Raw genomic sequence first — 26088 nt, 5'->3', positions numbered from 1 at the left:
AACAGAACACCACTAGCCGTCACCTACAGCCCCCAACTAAAACGTCTCCAGCACATCATCAAGGATCTACAACCTATCCTGAAGGACGATCCCTCACTCTCACGGACCTTGGGAGACAGGCCAGTCCTTGACTACAGACAGCCCCCCAACCTGAAGCAAATACTCACCAGCAACTACACACCACACAACAAAAACACCAACCCAGGAACCAAACCCTGCTACAAATCCCGATGCCAACTCTCTCCACATATCTATTCAAGGGATACCATCACAGACCTAACTACATCAGCCACACCATCCGGGGCTCATTCACCTGCACATCTACCAATGTGATATATGCCATCATGTGCAAGCAATGCCCCTCTGCCATGTACATTGGCCAAACCAGACAGTCTCTACACAAAAGAATAAATGGACACAAAGCTGACATCAGGAATCATAACATTCAAAAACCAGTAGGAGAACACTTCAATCTCTCTGGTCACTCAATAACAGACCTAAAAGTGGTAATTCTTCAACAACAAAACTTCAAAAACCAGACTCCAATGTGAAGCTGCAGAACTGGAATTAATTTGCAAACTGGATACCATCAGATTAGGCCTGAATAAAGACTCGGAGTGGTTGGGTCATTACAAAACCTAAACTTAATTTCCCCAATACTAATTTCTCCCTACTGTTACTCACACCTTCTTGTCAACTGTCTGTAATGGGCCACTCCCTTACCACTTCAAAAGTTATTTTTCCTCCCTTGGTATCCTGCTGTTAATTGATTTATCTCATTAGATTGACCTCACACTTGATAAAGCAACCCCCATCCTTTCATGTATTTATACCTGCTCCTGTATTTTTCACTTCATACACCTGATGAAGTGGATTCTAGCCCATGAAAGCTTATGCCCAAATAAATTTGTTAGTCTCTAAGGTGCCACAAGGACTCCTCGTTTTTGCTGATACAGACTAACATGGCTACCACTCTGAAACTCCACTTAACTGTGTTCCCTCCCTCCATTCATGCTGCCTTGTAGAGCATGAGGCTCCATTAACAACGTGTTAACCCTTGAGAGCTCAGCCGAGTGCTAGTTCATCATTTAGCAGTAAGATGTTCCCTGGGAAATATCCCACCCTCATCCACCCTCTGATTCCACCACCTCAACCAAGCTTCACAATCATCATTGCTGTGCACAGTATTAAATTGTTTGTTTAAAACGTATACTGTGTATATGTGTGGCGAAAAAAATTTCCCTAGAACATAACTCCCCCTATTTACATTAATTCTTATGGGGAAATTGGATTCGCTTAACATCATTTTGCTTAAAGTACCATTTTTCAGGAACATAACTACAGTGTTAAGCAAGGAGTTAATGTACTGAAGTTAGTCTTAACAGCCTGTAATTGCAGGGATCGCCTCTGGAGCCTTTTAAAAAAAAAATCAGCATTACATTAGCTATTCACCAGTCATGTGGTACAGAGGCTGATTTAAGCAATAGGTTACATATACCACTTTTAGTCGTTCTGCAGTTTCATATTTGAGTTCTTTCAGAACTCTTGTGTGAATATCATCTGGTCCTGGTGACTTATTACTGTTTAATTTATCAATTTGTTCCAAAACCACCTCTACTAACACCTCAGTCTGAGACAGTTCCCTCACATTTTTCACCTAAAAATAATGGCTCAGACATAACCTTCCTCACATCCTCTGCAATGAAGACCAATGTAAAGAATTCATTTAGCTTCTTCTCAATGGCCGTATCTTCCTTGAGTGCTCCTTTAGCACCTTAATCATTTAGTGACACCACTGACTGTTTGGCAGGTTTCCTGCTTCTGATGTACTCAAAAAACCCAAACAAACAACCTTTTGTTGTTCATTTTTGTGTCTTTTGCCAATTGCTTTTCAATTGTTTTTGGTTAGCCTACCTAATTATACTTTTACATTTGACTTGCAAGAGTTTGTTCCTTTCCATTTTCCTCAGTGGGATTTGACTTCGAATTTTTAAAAGATGTCTTTTTGCCTCTAATTACCTCTTTTACTCTGTGTAGCCCTGGTGGGGTGTTTTTGGTCCTTCTACTGTTTTGTCTTGTTTTCACTTGGGGTATCCATACAATTTGAGCCTCTGTTATGGTGTTTTAAAATAGTTTCCATGCAGCTTGCAGGCATTTCACTTGTGACTATTCTTTTTTAATTTCCATTTAAGTAGCCTCCTCATTTTTATGTAGATCCCCTTTCTATAGTGAATTGTTACTGTGGTGGGTTTCTTTGGTATCCCCCCACCCCCCACAAGGATGTTAAATTTAATTACAATATGGTCACTATTACTGAGCGGTTCAGCTATATTCACCTCTTAGTTGGAACAGATCCTGTGCTCCACTTAGGACTAAATCAGAATATGCCTCTTTCCTTGTGGATTCCAGGACTAGCTGATCCACGAAGCAGTCATTAATGGTATCTAGAAATTTTAACTTTTCATCCTGTCCTGAGGTGACATGTACCCAGTCAATATGGGGATAGTGGAAATCCCCATTATTATTGGATTTTCTATTTTTTATAGTAGCCTCTCTAATCCCTTGAGCATTTCACAAATCACTATCACCATCCTGGCTGGGTGGTCGGTAGTACATTCCTACTGCTATACACTTAGTACTCTAGCATGGAATCTATGACTTTTCTAATAAACAAACTCTTTGTTTATTTTTATCTAAAGTAGGTCTCTGTTGTGCAAACTGTGAGGAGTTAAACTCCAGTGCATGCTGCAAGGCCCATCTTTCTTCCTTGGGCTGCAGGGAGCTGGACAAGCTGGGGACTGGAGACAGGGGGCCTCTGGAGGTGATTTTGTTAGTATGTGATCTGATTTGCACCCCACACCAGCCCTGAGAGGGTTAATGAGGGTCTGAGACACAAATTAGAATACCTGGCATCACCCCTGAGAGGGAGGGCCAGGGTTAAATAAGAGTGAAGCCCAGCGGTGGAAGGGCTGCAACAGTACTATAAAGCCAGGAGGCTGAAAGCAGAAGGGGGAATTGTAGGGGAAGGAAGCTGCCGTCACTTCCTGGGATAAGGGAGGTTGTCAGGGACGAGAAGGAAGTCCAGGGAGAGAGTAAGTCCGGTGATCCTGCCCTGGAGTAAGGAGTCTAGCAAGAAGCTAGGAGACGGTAAGTAGCCACAGGGAGTAGTGCAGGCTCCATGGTAAACCCATAAACAGTCAAGGGACGAGAAGGAGCTCAGGGAAACAGCAATGGGGATGGGGACTGAACAGACCTGGACTGCTAGTTATAGGATCCCTGAGCCGGAACCTGGTGCAGCAGGTGGGCCCAGATTCATAGACTCAGACTCATAGACTAAGGTCAGAAGGGACCATCATGATCATCTGGTCTGACCCCCTGCATGCTGCAGGCCACATGACCCTTCCCTGGACTCTGCCACTGAAGTCCCCAATCCTGTGTTTTAGTGACCTCAATCGGCAGAGACCCTCCTGCTAGTGATCCCTGCCCCATGCTGCGGAGGAAGGCGAAAAACCTCCAGAGGCTCAGCCAATTTACCCTGGAGGAAAATTCCTTCCCAACCCCAAATATGGCGATCAGTACTACCCCGAGCATGTAGGCAAGAGTCTCTAGCCTGGCCCTTGTTGGCCATTATGCTATTTACGTACCATTGCTTGGTTTTCCTTGGCTACTATGTTTTACCATTAAACCATTCCCTCCATAAACTTATTTAACTTCATCTTAAAACCAGACAGGTCCGTCGCCCCCACCGTTTCCCTCGGAAGGCCGTTCCAATATTTCACCCCTCTGATGGTCAGAAACCTTCGTCTAATTTCAAGCCTGAACTTCCCCACGGCCAGTTTATATCCATTCGTTCTCATGTCCACATTAGTACTAAGCTGGAATAATTCCTCTCCCTCCCTTGTATTTATCCCTCTGATATATTTAAAGATAGCAATCATATCCCCCCTCAGCCTTCGTTTTGTCAGACTAAACAACCCAAGCTCCTCTAATCTCTTTTCATACGACAGGTTTTCCATTCCTCTGATCATCCTAATCGCCCTTCTTTGCACCCGTTCCAATTTGAGTTCATCTTTTTTAAACATGGGAGACCAGAACTGCACACAGTACTCCAAATGAGGTCTCACCAGCGCCTTATATAACGGAAGCAGGACCTCCTTATCCCTACTAGATATACCTCGCCTAATACATCCCAAGACCGCATTGGCTTTTTTCACCGCCACGTCACATTGTCGACTCATAGTCATCCTGCGGTCTACAAGGACCCCTAGGTCCTTCTCCTCTTCCGTTACTTCTAACCAATGCGTCCCCATCTTGTAACTAAAATTGTTATTAGTCATCCCCAAGTGCATCACCTTACACTTCACCTGCCAGTCACTGGTATAGAGGCATGAGCCCCAAACTGGGGCTAAACACCACCCAGAAGAGGCATTTGGATAGTGGTCCTGTTGGACTTCCTAAATCCAGGAGGGCTGGACTGGGGACTTGGCTGGAGGGCCAAGTTACAAGACAAGAGACTATTGCAGAGTGAGCAGAGAACAGAAGGGGGCACCTGATGCCACGGGAGTTACTTTCCCAGATCTAGACATGGGAAGGTGCACTAACAGTGAGTGGGAACCCTGTTGCATGACATTATTAAATCTTTATTATATTTATGTTCTTGTCAGGATAGTGTTATTAGTGGATACTTGAAGAGTTCTGTGTAGCTCAAAAGCTTGTACCTTCCACCAACAGAAGTTGTTCCAATAAAAGATGTTACCTCACCCACCTTGTTCTCTCATATCCTGAGACCAAAACAGCTCCAACACCACCACAAGTAACTTTGGAAGATATTGAATTTTGCTACTTAAAATGGAAACTTCACAACATGATGTTATGTAAAGCCTCCGCTCAAATGCAATTGTAAGATCTGTAACTTGTATCATTAAGTTCTGCAACCTTTTTTGCAGACTTTGTAACTTCAGTTATTGGTAGCATAGCCTTTTAAGTTTTGTAACCTTTGCAAGCTCTGTAACCTTTTCAAGTTACCACTTGTATGAACTTCCAAGCTTTGTAATATCCCATCCCTCAGAGAGAGTGTGAACGAGGGACTGTATGTGGGACTGGGTGGAGAGGAGCTGCAAGGAGAAAGGAGTCCAGAGACAGGTGTATCTGATATAATGTGCCCTGAGAAGGCAATCACAAAGTGCTGTAAAGAGAAGAAGAACGTGGTATACATGAAAGGAACTGGTCCGGGAATGCTTCTCGGTGATGGACACAGAAGGGAAACTCAGTGTACATGACAGGAGCCACCCCGTTCCAGAAAAAGGAAGCAGCCATGCACACAAGCAGCTGCTGCTCCTTGACCTGCTCAGCAGCCTGGATTCGTGACCGCGGGCAGACACACCAGATCTCCCCCGCTTCGGCTTCTCCGTCCCCATGCTGTCTCCGGTACCTCTCCGCCTGGATAAGTGTGTGGGTGCATGAGGGTATGAATGCAGTGAATGTGTGCATGTATGAATACGCTCCATCTCTTTTCTATCTGACCCAACAGCGGCATCGTAATAAAACTAATACAAGTGTGACCCTGGGTTGTTTTTTAGGGGAACAGAGGTAACACATGAAGAAACCCAAACCTAAAGAATAGCTCTGTGTATGTAGCTTAGGGAAGCCACTTACCTGGTTTTATACTGGGGGGTCAGCTTTTTGGCTGATTTGTCCCGTTTCCTACTGGTACAAAACTGGATATGGTTTTGTCCGGTACCTGACGGGGATCCCATTTTGAAGAGCATGCTGCTCTGTCCCTGCAGGTGGACAGGACATGTGAGGTCACACTGGCAGGGATGGGGTCACGCAGGCAGGGGTAGGCTCATGCCTTTCCCAGAACTGCTGAAAAGTCCAGTATTCTAGGAATGCACAAGTAGCCACCTTGGTGTAGCTTGAAAGCTCATGCCTTCCACCAACAGAAGTTGGTCCAATAAAAGATATTACCTCACCCACCTCGTTTCTCTCGTATTGTGATAATCAGGGTCCAGACTGCCCAAGGGGAGACGAGGGGGTCTGAACTCCAAAGAATAAACAACGGAATCAACTGGTTTGTATACAGTGTTATTGTCTCTAAATGTGTCAAGTAAGGCCTTTCATGAAACCTGGTAATGTTCTGAACATGATGGCCATTAAGAGATATGTATACAGGTTATGGTTATGATGATAGATAGATAGGGGTGTGTGTGTAGGTGTGTGTGTGTGTAGGTGTGTGTGTGTGTGTGTAGAACATTGTAATTGTAACTAGGATGCAACTGCAGCATTGCCTTGCTGAAGTGTGGGGAAGCTATAAGGGAGGGAGGCTACCCAGGCTAGTTGTTTACATGAAACTAACTCAAAGCACCTACCATTGTACAACCTACACTGCCACTTACAGTGCTGAAACTTTCTTCGCTCAAGGGTGTGAAAATACACCCCCCCCCCCCCCCGAGCGATGCAAGTTTCAGCGCTGTAAAGTGGCAGTGTAGATAGTGCACCGGCACTGGCTGGTAGCTACTCCCCTCGTGGAGGTGGTTTTATTACAGCCCTGAGAGAGCTCTCTCCCAGCACTGGAGCTGCGACTACACCACAGCAGCACTTTAACATCGGCTGTGTAGACATTTCCATTTAATTAGGGTCAGTTTTTAAAACTTTTACATTCTTCCTAGTTAAACAGTGTGTACAGAGTTATTCTGAGAGGTGAACGTGAGGTAGTGAATCCATCTGAGGGTTGTCTTTACCAGAAATATCTGTTTGTACCACCACCCAGTAAATTCATTCTGTCTATCATTCATATGTTATTAATTTGCACCAATGATTTATTGGGGGAGGTGGGGGGAGAAATAGGAACAGGGTAACATATTTAGTCTCTTACCTTATTACCTTTCATTCCATCACAGTAGCAGTGGCTTTTACCTTTGCAGACACAACTCTGAAAAGAAAAGATAGGAACTTTACAATAAAGGGAATTAATTATTTCAATGTGCTGTCTGATGAAGGACAATTGCCTTAAAATATTAGATCTATGTGGTATTTAAATGAAGTATAACAATTTCTAGGTAACATATCGATATCTATACATGGCACTATGTACAACAGTCATCCTTAGCACTTGAACATTAGCTAGTTACTCATCACAACAGATCCATGAGGCAGGTAAAGGATGCTATCCCCATTTTTATAGTTGGGAAAATTGGGACTAAGAGCACATCACTTTCCCATGGCACAAAGGCAGTAAGTATCATGGCTGGGACTGAAATTCAAGAGTTTCTGGCTCACAGTCATGGGCTGTGACCGTTCCTGGTAGATCCTTTAGAAATTGAACATAGAACCAGAGCACAAGCACCGACATTCCAAAGTGCTGGGGGGTGCTCGACCCCTGGCTCTGTCCCAGGCCCCGCCCCCACTTCACCCCTCCTTCAAGGCTTCTCCCCACCTCTTCCTGCCCTTGCTCCACCCCTGCCCCCCCTCTTCCTGTCCCCACCCTGCCTCTTCCCCGCCCAGTTTGGGCCCCTTCCCCAGAGTGCACTATGTCCTCGCTCCTCCCCCTCCCCTCCCAGCCTTCTGCACGCCACGAAACAGCTGTTCGCAGCTGGTGGGAGGTGCAGGGAGGGAGGAGGCGGCACTGACCTGCGGGGCCCACCGGCAGGTGGGAGGCGATGGGGGGTGGGGGAGAGCTGATAAGGGGGCTGTCGGTGGGTGCTCAGCATCCACCATTTTTCCCTGTGGGTGCTCCAGCCCCAGAGCACCCACAGAGTCGGTGCCTATGAACCAGAGGAAGAGTAAGCCCCAGTCTACACTACAGAGTTAGGTCAACATAAGGCAGCTTACACTGACCTAACTCTGTAAGCATCTGCACTAAAATGCAGCTCCCACCAATGCAACTCACACACTACACCGACTTAACTTCACCTCCACAAGAGGCATAGCTCTTAAGTCAATGTAATTAGGCTGATGCAGTGTCAGTGCAGACACTGAGTTGCTTACATTGATAGCTTCTGAAAAGCTGCAGCAATCCCACAGTGCCCCACTCTGGCAGTTAAATCGGTTCAAGCGCTCCTGGTGAGGATACACCACTGGACAAGGAGCGTAGTGTGAACATGCAAAAGCAGTTTAATTACTGTCGTGGCTGTACATCTACGTAACTTAGGTTGACTTAATTTCGTAGTGTAGACTTGCCCTGAGAGAGAGAGAGAGAGTGTGTGATGGGAGAAGGTGGAATATGGTTCTAAGTTACAATGGTATTTTTTTTTCCTTTTGGCTCAATCTAGTTACAAATACTTTTTTCTGACTTCCTCATGTTGCACCTACCTACCCTCAGACCTCTGTACATCATGATAACTAAGGGCCTGATCAGTAAGTGCCGAAGCCAATTGAAAGATTTCCACTGACTTCAATGAGTGTTGAATCAGATCCAAAGTGCCCTATCACTTGTGTTGGAGAGAATATATCCAGTACCGATATAATGAATACACAGTATACATTCTGCTGCTTATAAAACACACAAAATACACCTATAATTTCAGCCTTTGGTCTTCTTTAATCAACTAGGCTCTAAATACAGTACACTCTACAAAAAATAGTTTTCAATCATGAATTATGGCTAGAAATTAAAACCAAAATTTATTTTTTTAAAAAGGACTGTGTTTCAAACTGGCCTAGAATAACTTGAAAACTTTAAATTCTTGTTGAGATTAGCAGGTGTGTAATAAACTATGATTGCAATCCATGGAAGCACATTTAGTCTTGGTTACGGATTGCTATTTCTGTTCATTTTAAACTCAGTTTTATAGCTATTTTTAATCTATACAAAATTGTTTTTCTACTAGAAATCACTATGAAGATCATCTCACTTTTGACAGGCACAATAAACAATATCTGCTAGATAACTGCAAAAGTCGTTTTTTATATAAGTATAATCAAAAGCAAAGGGAAGACCAGCTTAATTTTTTTGTCTTATAAATTTGTATGTGGACAACAAGTATTTGGAAAGCTATAGAGTTATTATTGTTATGAGATAGTTACAGTAGAGCAAAAGGGAACAAACAGAGAAGCAGCATATCAGAACATTTTAATGGAGAGCTTTACACTGGAGACAGAGGTGTCATAAACATACAGCTAAGGGTAGCATAAAATCCCTCCTTTACCTGTAAAAGGTTAAGAAGCTCATATAACCTGGTTGGCACCTAACCAAAAGGACCAATGAGGGGAGAAGATACTTTAAAATCTGTGAGGGAAGGTTTTTGTTTTCTCTCTTTGTGTTGTTCTCTCCAGGTCAGCGAGGAATCAGGGCAGGGAAAATACATCTCCCAAAGCCATATCTAAACTAAGCATCTAAGACTACAAATTGTAAATAATAGGAAAAAAATGTGTTAGATTATCTTTTGATGTAGCTTGTAATTTTTCCCTATGCTAAGAGGGAGGTTTATTCCTGGTTTTTTGTAACTTTAAAGTTTTGCCTAGAGGGGAATCCTCTGTGTTATAAATCTTATTACCCTGTAAAATTATCTTCCATCCTGATCTTACAGAAGTGCTTCTTTTACTTTTTTCTTTATAATAAAGTTCTGCTTTTAAGAACCTGATTGGTTTTTAGTGTCCTAAAAACCCAAGGGCAGGTCTGTGCCCACTTTGTTAACCTATTTGGTTGGTATATTATTCTCAAGCCTCCCCAGAAAAGGGGATGAAGGAACTTGGAGGGTTTTGGGGGGAGGGGAACAGGAATTCCAAGTGGTTATTTTCCTTAAATCTTTGTTTAACCATATTTAACAATCTTTGGTGCTGGCAGCAGTACTCATCCAAGGACAAGGAAGGATTTGTGCCTTGGGGAAGTTTTAACCTAAGCTGGTATAAATAAGCTTAGGGGGTCTTTCATGCGGGTCCCCACATCTGTACCCCAGAGTTCAGAGTGGGGAGGGAACCCTAACGGGGGTAATTAATATTAGCAAGCATAGCATTCCAATATCATGATGATGAGTGCAAGCTGGATAGACAGATGCCTTTATTCTCCATTTGACAGCTGCTCTCTCTTCCTAGGACTTTTTATTTTCTTTTTCAATTATGTTTAAATTCCATCCAGTCAGATTTTCTTATAATTTATACTGCCTAGAATTTTAATCAATTAGGATTCATGAATTTGAGAATATCCAGGTCTAAGATTTCCACCCACGATATTAGAACTGTTCCTGAATTCCATACCACTTCAACTAACTTTAAACTACAAAAATTAAACATAAAAGTGTTTCTCATACTGCACTTCAGTCATGTTCCAAACAGGCATTACATTAAAATTACTACAGTCGGGCCTCGATTTACACAGTGATTATGTTCTTGAAGAAACACCGTGCAAATAGAAATCGCGTAAAAAGATACCAAGGGTCTATGGGAAATAAGGGTTTAGGTTCCAGACTCACAAGATGACCTCCTTAATATATCCAATACAGGTTTTCTTAAAAAAATGTAATGAAATTTAAACTTGCTACTGACCTTTCCTGATGTTGAGGATGAACTTGATAGGATAATAATGCTGATGTTGATGAAGTCAGAACTCCGAGGGTTCATCTGGGGAGGCCAGGGAATGTGGTGCAGTGGCATAGCAGGATGGGACACTTGGGTGGGCCCCCACTTCGGGTGGGTGGGCAGGGGTGGGGAAGGTGAGGCAGGAGGGATTTGTACCGCCTCCCTTCACCCTCTCCAGCTGGCCATGTGGGGGGCGAAGGACACTCTGGCCAGGGCTCCCCCCGGGCCCAAGGCGTGCACCCAGGGAGCGGGGTCAGGGCACGGGGGCTTGCCCGCTCCCCGGCTGGAATGCTGGGCAGGCGGAGTGGGGTAAGCACCCATGCCCTGACTCCACTCCCCGGCTGGAATGCTGGGCGGGCAGGGCAGGGTATGCCCCCAACCCCCTCCCAGGCAGGGGCGCCACGTGGAGCAGGATAAGCCCCCATCCCCAAACCCCATTCCTCGTCTGGAACACCGGGCAGGCAGAGCGGGGCAAGCCCTTGATCCCACTGCCTGGCTGGAGCATGGGGCGAGTGGGCAGAGCAGGGCAAGCACTAGGGCTGGAGCAGAGCTGGGGCTGGATGGGCCTGGATGCTAAGGGCCAGTCCCACCCGTGGCTACGGAGTGGAGTTGGTGGCAGAAGACATGTGGAAAAAAAAAAAAAAACTGGTGATGGCCAATTGTTTGGCTTTCTTCTGCATGTCTTTGTAAATTTCCCTGTAAGGAGCCAACGCACCCTCAAGCTCTCTCTTGAATTTCAAGCTACGTTCCATGAATGGATCCTCAGCGCGCGCGCACAGACACACACACACACACAAGGTCTCAGAGTTCCTTGGCCAATCAATCAAAAAGCCTTATCCAGACTCTCCATTGTCAGCTGCAGCTTCGGTGCCACCTTCTCACTGTCCTTGTCACTGGTGCTTGACTGAATCAGCTCCTCCAGCTCTTCCTCACTGAGCTCGGTAGTGTGGGACTCCAGTAGCTCCTCTATCTCCATTGCCTGGAGATTGTCAAATCCCTGCCCTCCCACATGACAACCCAACTCTATAATTTCTTCCACCTCACGTCACATTTCAGGGAAGCCACGAAAATCATTCACTGCCTTTCGCCACAAGTTTTTCCAACTATTTTTCTACGGAAGAACAGCTAGCCAAAAACTCAATAGGTAATAAAATGTTTGTTAAGTACATCAGAAGCAGAAAGCCTGCTAAACAGTCAGTGGGGCCCCTGGATGATCGAGATACAAAAGGAGCACTTAAAGATGATCAAGACATTGCGGAGAAACTAAATGAACTCTTTGCTTCAGTCTTCAAGGCTGAGGATGTTAGGGAGATTCCCAAACCTGAGCCGGCTTTTGTAGGTGACTAATCTGAGGAATTGTTACAGATTGAGGTGTCACTAGAGGAGGTTTTGGAATGAATTGATAAACTTAACAGTAACAAGTCACCAGGACCAGATGGCATTCACCCAAGAGTTCTGAAAGACCTCAAATGTGAAATTGCGGAACTACTAACTATGGTTTGTAACCTGTCCTTTAAATCAGCTTCTGTACCCAATGACTGGAAGATAATGTAATGCCAATATTTAAAAAGGGCTCTAGAGGTGATCCCGGCAATTACAGTCCAGTAAATCTAACTTCAGTACCGGGCAAATTAGTTGAAACAATTGTAGAGAATAAAATTGTCAGACATAGAAGAACATAAACTATTGGGCAAAAGTCAACATGGTTTCTGTAAAGGGAAATCATGTCTTACTAATCTATTAGAGTTCTCTGAAGGGGTCAAACAAACATGTGGACAAGGGGGACCCAGTGGACATAGTGTACTTAAAAAAAGAACAGGAGTACTTGTGGCACCTTAAAGACTAACAAATTTATTAGAGCATAAGCTTTTGTGGACTACAGCCCACTTCTTCGGATGCATACTCTGAAACCTGTCATAGTGTACTTAGATTTCCAGAAAGACTTTGACAAGGTCCCTCACCAAAGGCTCTTACGTAAATTAAGTTGTCATGGGATAAGAGGGAAGATTCTTTCATGGATTGAGAACTGGTTAAAAGACAGGGAACAAAGGGTAGGAATAAATGGTACATTTTCAGAATGGAGAGGGGTAACTAGTGGTGTTCCCCAAGGGTCAGTCCTAGGACCAATCCTATTCAATTTATTCATAAATGATCTGGAGAAAGAAGTAAAAGTGAGGTGGCAAAGTTTGCAGATGATACTAAACTGCTCAAGATAGTTAAGACCAAAGCAGACTGAAGAACTTCAAAAAGATCTCACAAAACTAAGTGATTGAGTAACAAAATGGCAAATGAAATTTAATGTGGATAAATGTAAAGTAATGCGCATTGGGAAAAATAACCCCAACTATACATACAATATGATGGGGGCTAATTTATCTACAACTAATCAGGAAAAAGATCTTGGAGTCATCGTGGATAGTTCTCTGAAGATGTCCATGCAGTGTGCAGCAGCAGTCAAAAAAGCAAACAGGATGTTAGTAATCATTAAAATGGGGATAGAGAATAAGACAGAGAATATCTTATTGCCCTTATATAAATCTGTGGTACGCCCACATCTTGAATACTGAGCACAGATGTGGTCTCCTCATCTCAAAAAAGATATACTGGCATTAGAAAAGGTTCAGAGAAGGGCAACAAATGATTAGGGGTTGGAATGGGTCCCATATGAGGAGAGATTAAAGAGGCTAGGACTTTTCAGCTTGGAAAAGAGGACACTAAGGGGGGATATGATAGAGGTATATAAAATCATGAGTGATGTGGAGAAAGTGAATAAGGAAAAGTTATTTACTTGTTCCCATAATATAAGAACTAGGAGCCATCAAATGAAATTAATGGGCAGCAGGTTTAAAACAAATAAAAGGAAGTTCTTCTTCACCCAGCGCACAACTTGTGGAACTCCTTGCCTGAGGAGGTTGTGAAGGCTATGATTATAACAGGGTTTAAAGATAACTGGATAAATTCATGGAGGTTAAGTCCATTAATGGCTATTAGCCAGGATGGGTAAGGAATGGTGTCCCTAGCCTCTGTTTGTCAGAGGGTGGAGATGGACGGCAGGAGAGAGATCACTTGATCATTACCTGTTAGGTTCACTCCCTCTGGGGCACCTGGCATTGGCCACTTTCGGTAGACAGGATACTGGGCTGGATGGACCTTTGGTCTGACCAAGTATGGCCATTCTTATGTTCTTAACATGCATTGATTGATGATGAAGACTTAATTTCATCCAGAGACTCTTTTATATTTTTAAACACATACTGCTATGGTGTAATCCTTCCAGCACTGTGTCACTGTTAAGCTTGGATCACTGTCCATAGCATCTAGGATGCGGCGAAAGGTGTGGTGAGAGTAATAAACTTTAAAAGTTGCGATGATACCTTGGTTAAGGGGCTGGAGGAGTGATGTGGTGTTTGGAGGCAGAAAATCCACCTCCAATTTGGGCTGTGCAGCCTGAAGGCTTGCAGGGTGGCCTGGAGCATTATCAAGGATCCATAGGACCTTAAATGCCAGGTTCTTTGATGCCAGGTAGTGTTCTACTTCATGCACAAAACAATTCTGAAACTAGTCCATAAAAAGCCCTGAAGTGACCCACACATGCCGATTAGACCTCCAAAACACTGGTAGCTGATATTTATCTTTGGCCTTGAGTGCATGGGGGTTCTGGGCTCGGTAAAGGAGCATTGGCTTTACCATAAAATCCTCCATTGCATTTCCACAGATGAGAAGGGTAAGTCGGTCTTTCGCAGCCTTGTAACCCGGAGCAGATTTCTCATCTCATCTCAAAGAAAGGTTCTCTTTGGCATCTGTTTCCAAAATAAGCCAGTCTCATCTGCGTTAATAACTTGCCCTGGCTTGTAACCTTTCTCCTCAATGAGTTCAGCCAGCTTGGGTGGAAACCTTGCTGTTGCTTCATGTTTTGCAAATGCACATTCACTGACCAATTTAACATTATGCAGCCCATACCTCCTTTTGAACTTCTCAAACCATCTCTTGCTGGCTATAAAAGTAGATTCCTTGGCTACAATGCTCTCACCCAAAGTTGACACAGCATCCTGTGTTAAGTGATCATACAATCTCTTAGCTTTTTCTCTAATCAGTGGCCCATCCAATGGAACTCTTTTCTGTGTTTGGTCCCCAAACCACATGTTCATTACTTTCTCCATCTTTTGTATGGTAATATCACAAGTATGGAACGACATTTTAGCACCTTTGCATTTGCAGCAACACTTGCTCTAATTTTTGCCTCATTTCTCTTCACTATACACACAGTCGACTCATTAAGGCCAAAAGCCCTAGTTACGGATGATGAACCTTCACCCTTAGCGAGCTTATCCAACATTTCCATTTCTGTACTAAAGTCAACCCTTTTTTCTGCTTCTTCACATGTGATGCATCACTTTTTGAGCTACTTTCTCTCAATTTCCTCTTTGAGCTTATGGTAAACACTTATTAAGGTTGATAAACAGCAGGTAAAGGCAAGTGGACAATGTGATGTTTACGATACAATATCCGATCACACAGAGCAGCATGGTGGAGTGGGGGCAGGAAGCACCCAGCAGATTCTAGACATATCTGCGCATCTTGGCGACTGCGCTGCACGATGTAAAAGTGAATCCATACCATATACAAAAAGAAAGGGTCACAATTAATTGACTGTGCATAACTGAAACCATGCAAAAAAATACCGTGTAAATCGAGGCCTGACTGTAATCAAAATTCAGTGCAGAGCTCTGAATAGTAACACAAACTGACACTTTGTAGCACTTTCTGAACTGACCTAGGGGCCACAATGCAGGCTATAAAGTGTGCTGTGACAAAAGTTTGCAAATAAGGAACATTTGGAGCATGAGTTGGATTTTTCATTTTATACTGTTTGGGTGGCTTTAATATTTTCCTTTTATCAAAAAGTTCAGCCTGCAGCTAACTAATATATGTCAAATTCTGATGTCAAGAATAGAATACCTTCTTGGTGGTAACGTCAAATTAGGAAAGTCTAATAATAAATCACATGTACTGTATGGCTTACAAAGTACATAAGGGTGTGATCCTGACTGCCATGCAATGCCTGGAATTCCTACGGAAGTCAATGGAATTGGAGGGTGCTCAGCACCTAGCAGGACCAGCCTCTAAGGTACCTTGGTGAAGCTAGAAGGATACACAGTATATTTATAAGATAATTGCACGTTTGGAATGTAGATGTATTTCCAGCATAGTTCTCTCTCTGATTCACACACAGGGATAACAGAAACTACAGATTGTTATGTCAAAAAATTCACAGAATCATAAAATGTAGGGCTGGATGGGACCTGAAGACGTCATCTAGTCCACTCTCCTTTGCTGGACCAAGCATACCTAGACCATCCCTGACAGGTGTTTGTCCAACCTGTTCACCAAAACCTTCAATGAGGGGGATTCCACAACCTCCCTTGGTAACCTATTCCAGTACTTAACTGACCTTATCATTAGAAAGTTTTTTCTAATTCTAACCTAAATTTCCCTTGTTGCAAATTAAGCTGATTACTTCTTATTCTACCTTCAGTGGATATGGAGAACAACAGATCATCATCTTCTTTGTAGCCCTTAACATACCTGAGGACTTTTCAGGTCCTCCCCCTCTGTCTTCTTTTTCAAGACTAAACTTGCTCAGGTTTTTTTTTCACCTTTCATCATAGGGCAGGTTTTCTAAATATTTTATCATTTTTGTTGCTCTCCTCCAAATTATCTCCAGTTTGTCCACATCTTTCTTAAAGCGTGGTGCCCAAAACTGGACACAATACTCCAGCTGAGGCCTCACCAATCCTGAGTAGAGTGAAACATTTACTTCCCATGTCTTTATTATACTACTCCTGTTGATATATCCCAGAATGACATTAGCCTTATCTATTTTTACCTCTACTGCAGTAAGGAAAACAAAATAATCTATTATATATAATATACATACTACTAACATTATACACTTCATATAATACAAACATAGGGTTAAACTGCATTTATCATGTTCCTTCGACCACTTCACTTCTTACCCTTATTTATCCACTAAAAGCTTTTAGTGCATTGTTTCTTTTATTCTACTCTTTAAGATATTTTTAGTGTATCCTTTATTTGGAATTTAAAAAAAAAAGCTATGTACCTTTCATTATGGCAGATGTTGTGGATCGGTTTTTCAGAGACAATAAAAGGAGAGAATGTCACAGAATTTTTTTTCATTTATAGTCTATAAATAAACTTTTGTTTCTAAATCGTGCAAAACTCAAAGTGAAGCAAGTGTTTTTTCTTAAGAGATACAGGCATTTAAGACTTAGTAATATAAATTTTCCATTTGGATTCTGAAAAGAGATTTAGGCTATGTCTACACTACACAATTTCATCAATGAAAGTCAGCTTTTGTTGAAAAAATGGTGGAGGTGTACACATTGCATTTAACTCTCTTGCTACGCCGACATAATAAAGTCACCTGAATGAGAAGCAAAGAGTATTTGCGACAAAGTCAGAGCGACATAGTGTAGACACTGCGTTACTTATGTCACCCTAAGTGACCTCCAGGAGGTTTCCCGCAATGCCCACAATGCTCTGGTCACCAGTTTGAACTTCGCTGCCCTGAAGCCAGGTAGACAGGTAGGCAAACCTCCCCCTTTAAAGGCTGGGAATTTTTGAAATTCCTCTTCCTGGTCACTCAGCATGGACAGCTCACATTGCATCTTCCCAGCTGACCCTACCAGGTGCAGTCACAGCTCTGCTCCAGCTGTAGGAACTTTGATACCTACCTTCGGTCCAAAGGCAGGAAATTTCGTGAGAGTAGCTAATTTCATGAGATTATCATGAGACTGACCAAGCACTGGGCTGCCCAAGAGACAGTCCTGGCAGCTCTAAATTGTCCCCTTTTGAACAGTCACACTCTGAAATAAGTATCAGAGGGTAGCCGTGTTAGTCTGTATCTACAAAAACAACGAGGAGTCTGGTGGCACTTTAAAGACTAACAGATTTATTTGGGCATAAGCTTTCGTGGGTAAAAACCTCACTTCTTCAGATGCATCTTCTGAAATAAGACATGCATATTAAGTGACTCTGATGAATGCTTGAGAAACGGTTGGGAAGGGATTTTCTTACAGTCTCTGGTTTTGTCACAGAAATAGTGAGTACTGGAATAAGTTAACTGATTATTTAGAAAAAGTATGATTTTTAAAATTGCCACATGGATGCTTGCTGATCCTATACACAGTCAGTTACTGTAGAGTTAACACAACTTTTTAGAAGGTGATTATTTTTATGTTTGGTGCAAAGTGACTTTTGTAAAGAAATCTGCAAATTACACTTCTACCCTGATATAATGCGACCCAATATAACACGAATTTGGATATAACGCGGTAAAGCAGTGCTCTGGGGGAGGGACGGGGCTGTGCACTCCGGCGGATCAAAGCAAGTTCGATATAACACAGTTTCACCTATAACGCGGTAAGATTTTTTGGCTCCCGAGGACAGCGTTATATCGGGGTAGAGGTGTAAATTGACATTAATGATGAATGACTAGTACAGAGATATGGCAGAAGTGTTTGCAGATGAACAGTTAGGGTCCGATTTACACACTTTTTTTACTGATGTCAAATCAATGAGTATACTAAAAGCTCTTTTTAATATCAGATGCTCAGTAAATACCTTTAGGAGTGTACTTTTCATTTTCTAAAGTAAAATTCACTATGTAGCAACGATCTTGCAATCCTTTGGCCAACTGTCTTTATTCTAACTATTAATAACTATTGTAAGAAAGGAAGTAAACTGTAGAGTCTCTAAAATGAAATAAAATAGAAGGCAACAAAATCTTCAGCAGATTCCTATGTCGTACATAAATATTGTAAAAAGGGGCAAGTTATGGCCTACAATGAGTATATAAAAACTCAACAATGAACTTGGTCTCAATCCTGCAACGTATGGTATGTGAAGGAATTGCTGCTTCTGCATGCCACATGCTGCAGGATCACGGCATTTGTCTTGTAAAACTATTGTAAATAATAACTGCACAGTATATCACTTTCATTAAATGTCTTTTTACAACATTTCATACATACCTGCTCCAATCTACATCTGGAATTAATTTTTAAAAATACCCTCTAAGTAGGTGCCATTCAAGCCGGTCTCTTTTGGTAAACATGATGAGGGTATTTCTTCTCTGCAGAATTAACCTGAGTTATCGACACTCAAGTTAGCCTACCTCAAGTGAGAGTGGCCACACTGCAAAATAACACTCGAACTGCTGTATCCATGCTGTGTTCACTCAGGTGAGGAGGTAAGACTTTTGGGGGCATATCCCAGGCTTCTTTACCTTGTAGTAAACTCTAGAAATTCTTTCCCAGTGAATTGTAGGAGAACTTGTCTCTCATTTCTGGGCACACAGGGGGAAGTGTGGGAAGGGACCTGGATGACTAGCAGCACTTGCCTGGAGCTAGCCTTTATATTGTAAACTCTTAGGGGCAAGAACTGTCTATTGCTCTGTTTGTACAGTGCCTACCACTACAGGGCCCAACTCTTCTCCCCATGCACTTCAGTAACAAACTTGATTAATAATAATAGGCTGTGTTACTACGGAGTGGTTGTGTTAGCAGCAGACAAGCTCTGCTAACTCTAGCCTTTACCCTCGCTAGGCCAGCTCACTTGAGATACAAGCTCTACCATACTCAAGAGTTTTAGTGTGTGGACAAGAAGTGAATTTGAGGCAAAGCTCAAGTTATAACTCAGGAGTAAACCTTGCAGTGAAGAAAAGTCCTTAGGGCCTGATTAACCACTACGTTACTTCAGCTTTAAACCAGTGCAATACATGGATACCACCTAGACCCACAAACCATTAATAATCACTTGTGGAAGCCTGAATATTTTAGTGAAAATGATAAATAATCCTTTCTTAGCCCTGCATGGTAAGTACATTAGAGATCCCTTGTACTAAACTAGGACTTGGGGAAACCATGAAAAAGCAATTAAGTAATCTGCCTGCTGCTCAAGGAGTCAGCATGAGGATTAGCACAGAGTTCCCACGCCGGTTCTCATACCACTAGACTAGACCACACGGTAGAACTGTGACTGTCAAAATAGAAACAGAAACCCTGACTTTTTACTACGATCAATAATTCTTCTCTCAAAGGATAAAACAACTCCCAGTGTAATCAATGCCAGTTAACATACTCTGACTGGGGTGGGAACAAGCAAACAAAATGGTGGTCTATTATGGTTATTTTTTTCTCCCAAAACTTGGATGATTAGTTATTTTCAATGTTCATACCATTACCATAGCCCCACATTCTTGGATCTTGTGACTATCTAAATGGATAGATTTGGGCTTATTTGACATTAATTATTAATTTGATGTTTTCATGAACTCTGTGGTTTGTACTGTACTGTACTGACTGAAATTTTTAAAAAATAATGAACTATAAACACATGAAACTCTCTAGCAATACAAAATTGCATTTGCATAAGATTTTTTAGCACTACCTCCATGGCCAATGCAATTTTTATAGCATTGATCCTGGAATATAGAGGTAATAAGTATAATTATTTTTCCTATATATTGTATAATTATTGCTTTAACAAATCTAGGTCATGAGAATTAATGAAGTTTAGTCATCAGCTAACCATATGGAATAAAGTGGTGGAAATGTCTAAACCTTAGCCTTAGGGATGCTAGGTATAAACTGAAAAGTGTTCCTTTAGCATATATGCTGATTTTATGTTATGTTTTTCTGATAATCTTCTTACCTCAAATAAAATGTCGTATGATCACATATATCAGGTTTCAGTGGTGTATGTATTAATACCATAGCAAATATGTGTTTGTTATACATTACCATAGCAAAAATACATTTAAATTATTTTAATGACTTGGTATATCTAATTTTTCTCTTGATAACCCCACTCCATCTTCCCAGTCATTAATATTTGTGCTTTATGGTGACACTTATTACAAAAGATGACACTAGAGGAGATAGGAACGGCAAGTTGTGTTGGTCTAGCACTAGAAACACTGTCTGCCTCAAACAACATATGGTGTTTAAATCTATTTCTTTCTCTCTAATGAAATCCAAGGTCAATTCCCAAGGTGAAATCATATTTGATGGGGGTCCTCCTGGTGATATCCTTTTATACAGGTGTTTAAATATACAGGGTCGGAGTCTTCTCAAACTTAAACTGGGTTTATACCTGTACAACTCCATTACTACTGATGTACACCAGTATGGGAACAGAATCAGGCTCGGGATGTTTAATTGTGTGGTTGGAGAACACCCAACACCTCTCTCTTTCTCTCAGATTTTGCTTGGAGTTCATGTGTGCGTGCAGTGGAGTCAGAGGAGGGCACAATGATCCTTCTTCCCAATTTACACAATCCTCATAAGGACATGATAGAATTGCCATTGCTGTACTTGGAGGACATCAGGGACCGTTCCGCAAAATGGCCACAGAAGAAGCAAGAACTCTATACACCCAGTTCTTTGCTATGAACCAGCCCATGGAGCTGGCTGCCTGGCCTAGAGGTACTGAGCTACACCACACACAGGGATGTAGCAGCAAGGCAATTCACGGCACACTATACACCTGCTAGGCTTGGTGTCCAGCTCTGGCGTGGGTGTAAGTTAACCCTGATAAAAATGATTAACATGATTTGCATGTCTTCAGTCTCAGAGATGCAAAGAGGACATTTCCCTAGGTTCTATGGCGCCTAGCTTGAACCCTCCTGTAGAACATAATCTGAAATGAGCATAGTATTAGACCATGTTATTGTAAATTAAATTTAGATAGTAACCATACATCTACTCCACTTAGCCCAAGAACAAGAAGATCATGTTCTCTTAATCTTTGCTTGAATAACATGTACTCCTTCAGAAAGTTGAGTTTGCCAAGTACATTAATTGAAGACATAATCCCATTTAATGAACATTATGTACCCCGAAGTTTACACTATCTTGATTTAAAAAGCAGAATCCCATTCTGGAATTTCCTAAACATGTTTTACATATTATGATGCATGCCTGGAACCAAATATCTAAGAGGCACAAAATTAAGCTAACTGCAGTGTATAAAAATACTCCAAAAATATAATTGTCTCTTTTGTGCTACTTTATTGCTAAAATCTAATACTTCTCATCTTTTAGTGGTTTTCCCACTTCAATTTCCATTCATCCTAATTTATCATAAAATTAAATAGTAGTTACTGTTCCTTTAAGGTTTAGGAGCGAAAGCCTCCTCATCCAGTACTACCACAGCAGGTTTCCTGGATCAATACTGTGGCAATAGGGGGAGCAATCACAGAGGGGGAGGGAGGGTTTGGGTAAAGTAGTCTGGGAACTTCTAAGGAAACAGATGGTGCTGACTGATCTCAGGAACCCAGGCTGGAGTTCCATGAGTAATAGTCTAGAACCTCCTGCTCCTCCCTATGATAAGGGTTCAAGTGGGCAAGTTTGAGGGGTTACAGCCAGCCTCTTTTTCAGAATCAGAAGAGCAAAGCACTGGAAATTAAGGGGTCTTTATAAATAGCACCCTTCCAGAAAAAGGAAGCAGGTTGGGGCAATGGGTCTCTCCAACAAGCAATTGTGTACTTTATTCTATTATGTATTCTTTGCAAAGACTTTCAGGCAGATCCCTCTGACAATGGTCTCTGATATAGTTTTATTATTGAGGGGAAAATGAACTGAACCCCAGAGCAGGAGGAATTTTGTTACAAATCCCAGAGATGCACTTTTTATTTTCCTGCCGAGCCTAACACAGGCAGTAACAAATCAAAAGGAGACAAAGTGTAATAGACATATTTCAGTTTCTATTCTCCTTAATAAAGTCCATAATAGATTTCCTGGTAGTACTGGCAGTTCACATATTACGGATCCTACTCATGCCCACACTACTGCATTTAATATGATGGGAATTTTATAATTTTTTTTTTAAATCAAGGCAAGATAGAATGGGCAGATAGTCCTGGAGTTTTACTAGTGGTGCTACTGATAATGCACCCTGCAGTAGTGCCTATGGGTGCCAATTATGGACCAAGGCCCCATTGTGTTAGGAGCTGCACAAACATATAACAAAGACAGACCTAGGCCCAAGGAGCTTACAATCTAAGTAGGTGTGCCGCTTCTCACTCTCATGTCTATTACAGAAACAGGAGGTGAATTCATGCATCAGTGGATGACACTGTCAGAATGGCTTAAGTGTCTGTTGGACAAAAGTTTTTTATTTAAACTCACTCTGGAGCTTTTCTGGTGAGAGTGAGCCTGCTTGTTGGAGAGTGAATGGGTCTTCTGTAAAATCAGTCTTTTATTCTCCTCTCACACTAGTTTTCCTGTTTGAGGGTCTTATTCTGCAGTTCTCGCTCAGACAGTTCCTATGGGGGTCAATCATAGCACTGCCTGAGCAGGAACAGTGTAATCAAGAACATTTAACTTCCCCTTCTTCCACCAAAACATCTGCACAGATGGAGGGGTGGGTGGCATGGAGGGTACTTGGCCCAGATTCAGATTTATAGCCCCATCTTGACCAGTTTATGATTAATTTGAGGATAATTTAACTAAAATCCTACAATTTATCAAGGAGTGTATGGGAATAGGGTGGTTTAAATAGTTTGTGAGCAATATATTGGTGCTCACTATCCTAGAGTGTAGAAATTGGTTAAAACCAGTCCGAACAGCAGTATAGCTAGGCCTTGCATGTCTGCCTATATTTAGCAAACACTGGTTTTTTGGGGGACCTGACTGTGCCTATGTGGTTTCTTCATATTGTTTTTGTTGCATAAAGAGCAAAAGGTACAACAGGCACTTATTACCTCTCAACAAACAAAATACTGATATTGTTCTTTGTGTGTGCAAGATAAATGGGCAAGATTCTTATACTTGTACTCATAGCAATTAGCATCTTACTCCAGGTAGGTCAAGGTACTATTCAGTGTAATTAAGGGTATCAGAATCTGGCCCAAAGTGTTTAAATTGTCAGGCTGGCAGAGTTTCCAAAGGCTGTTCAGTAGCCATGTATCCCCGGGAGTTCCTTCTCCAAGGCTTTTGTCCTTGAAATTATTCAAAGCAGAAAGTCCCATTAGGCTAAATAAATGTAGCCTTCAATAAGAACTATGTTGGAAAGTGTTCAAATAAATCCCCCTTCCTGGATTAGCCAAAACATTCTCAGAGAATTTGGTCTTGTGGAGAAACTTTGAAGAGGTTTTGATTAGCTTGTTCTGCTGCCAACCTTTGTCCCGCTTCACCTCCTCGCTCCTTTCCTAACAGGGAGTCATTTTAATAGAGCAACCTAACCAGGAACTATATTATCCAACTGGTGAGATGCAAAATTTTACTAACAAGTGCCATGCATAACATCACCTCAAACACTGTGCTCGTATATGGCATCTCCTTACTCCCCCATCCATTGTCTGGTGGGCGCAGGGGGTATTAATTTATATTGTAGGTCTTCTGGTTCAAGGACCTGTCTTTTTGCATGTTTATACAATTCCTACCATGCTTTTGGACACTATATAAATAATATTATTTTAAAAATCAGTTCCTAAAGGCCACACATAGGGAAAAAAGAGGCTATGCAATAGCATGCCATACCACTGAACAGTAAAAAACCTTCCCTACCACAAAACGTAACGGGTGGAAATGCAATGTAGGAAAAAGGGTGCTGGCCTTCTGAAAGTAGATGAAGTCAGAGAACGACCACTATATGTAGCATGATCCCCTTGCAAAGTGACGCAAGTTCTGACATAATGGTAAATTGTGCTAGAAACGGACTATAACAATATTAGCTTTCTCAGAACAAGCCCACAATACACACTTTGATTTCTGTTATCAATAGTTCTGGAAGTACCAAAGATGTGCAGGCTACATTTTTTTTAAATGGCCACTAATATTGGGTGAGTTTCAAGTTGGGCTCCCAAAATTAGAGACAACTTTTACAAATTTTTGCCACACATCAGTTGATTTTGTGGCAATCTGTTTGGCATGCAGATGTCAAGGAATGATATAATGCAACCTACTGCTCCAAATCCCAGTATATTTTGTTATGTCAGTTTTCTCTATGTTGTTCTGTGTAAAAGTGGAGCACATATGGCCACAGTTGGTAAATTTTCATTTGAACAGAGGGAAAGAATGTCAAATAAGTTAGGAAGTTAGCCTCTCTGTGCCAGTTTTGACAGAAGCTTCCCTACCCTATCACAGAATTGGTAGGTAAAAGAACAAAACGAACTACAAATATAAAGCTGAAAAAATACAAAAACATAATATAAATGATCAGGCAAAATGGAATCCTTTCAGTGTATTTAAGAACTGTTGTGGTTTTAAACAGTTAAGAAGAAAACCAACAGCCATTGAGTTTTGCACCTGATTTCTGGAATCACGTAATTTATGCCAACATACTGAGTTTATTATTATTACTTTGTTAAATGAGGATGGTAGAGTGAAAAGGTGCCAATAAAACAGATAACCAGATATCCTGTAGTACTTGCACTTAACAGCAGAGTATTGTGTGTCAAGGCCATGTTATGATAAGACATCCCTAGGTCTAAGTTGCCACTGTAGTTCTTCCACAATAAAATCTGAGTATGTTTGTGACTATCTAAGCTGCAAAGCAGTGGAGAATATGACCCAATTTTTGCTCTGCAAGTGTAATAATTTTAATGATCTTTAAGATATAACTTGGATTATAGTTTTGTTTTAACATATACCTTGTGTATTTGTAAGAACAAGACTATACGTCAAGAGCTGACAATTCATCTGTTATGAATTTTATCATGGCACAGTAATTCATTCATTCGAGTGTCTTATTGCAATTATAAAATGCATCACAGAGAGGATTTTTAAATTATATCCCTGTTAATATAATCGGTTCTGAGCAGGAAATTACCGTAGTTGTAGTGATGTAACAGTTCTGAATACCAGATTTCCAGACAGAATACTTAATTTTTCTTGGCCAAGACACAATAATAGGTCAGATGTCAGCTGGTGTAAATCGGGATAACTCCGCTGTTTCAATATGTTGACTTCAGTGTAATCACTGATTTATACCACATGATGATCTGGGCCAATAAGAGTAATTTCACACTCCAGTACTCAACATCCTACACAAGGGTGTAATCAGCATTTGCTACACTTAGCACTGTACCTGTTGCTTTTTATGTGGTTTGCAGTGGACTGGTGACAGCTAATTATAGAGACAATCAAGACCAGTGCAAGCCAGCCCCGGAAGACAACCACATTTAGAGGCCAATCCTGTATATCATAAATAGGTAACATTCCTGCTTAACTCAGGAATGAATTGTATAAGAATTAACCAACCCAACAGCACACTTAACCAGGAGTGTATTTTTATAGAGTGGTTGATTAACTGTGTTATACATTTTCAAATGTACAGCCTCAATGTCAAATGAGGCAACTATGCAAATCAGGGCAGATAAATCTCAGTATCCGAGTGTTCCCAAAAGCATGCCTAAGGGCAAGTGTTATAACTTTGACAACATTTTGCCCCTCCTACATCTTGGCTCATTGTCAAAGCGTACCATTCTGCATGACATTTCTAGCAGACATTGGTATAGGTATGCTTATGGACCACCTACAA

The 26088-nt window shown here is 41.7% G+C and overlaps 1 protein-coding gene across 1 annotated transcript in view; it reads right to left on the bottom strand.

Annotated features, from left to right (window-relative positions):
• The window catches only part of COL4A3 (collagen type IV alpha 3 chain), a 125603-nt gene that overhangs the window by 92565 nt on the left and 6950 nt on the right, over positions 1-26088 (bottom strand). Inside the window, exon 2 of the mRNA XM_054040195.1 lies at positions 6875-6931. Coding sequence (XP_053896170.1) covers positions 6875-6931 — 57 coding nt within the window. The remainder of the gene's footprint in view (positions 1-6874; positions 6932-26088) is intronic.

Source organism: Malaclemys terrapin, chromosome 9 (assembly GCF_027887155.1).
Source record: "Malaclemys terrapin pileata isolate rMalTer1 chromosome 9, rMalTer1.hap1, whole genome shotgun sequence".
In the NCBI taxonomy this organism is placed as follows: Eukaryota; Metazoa; Chordata; order Testudines; family Emydidae; genus Malaclemys; species Malaclemys terrapin.
The sequence above is the reverse complement of the archived record's forward strand: the minus strand, read 5'-3'. Positions and strand labels throughout refer to the sequence as shown.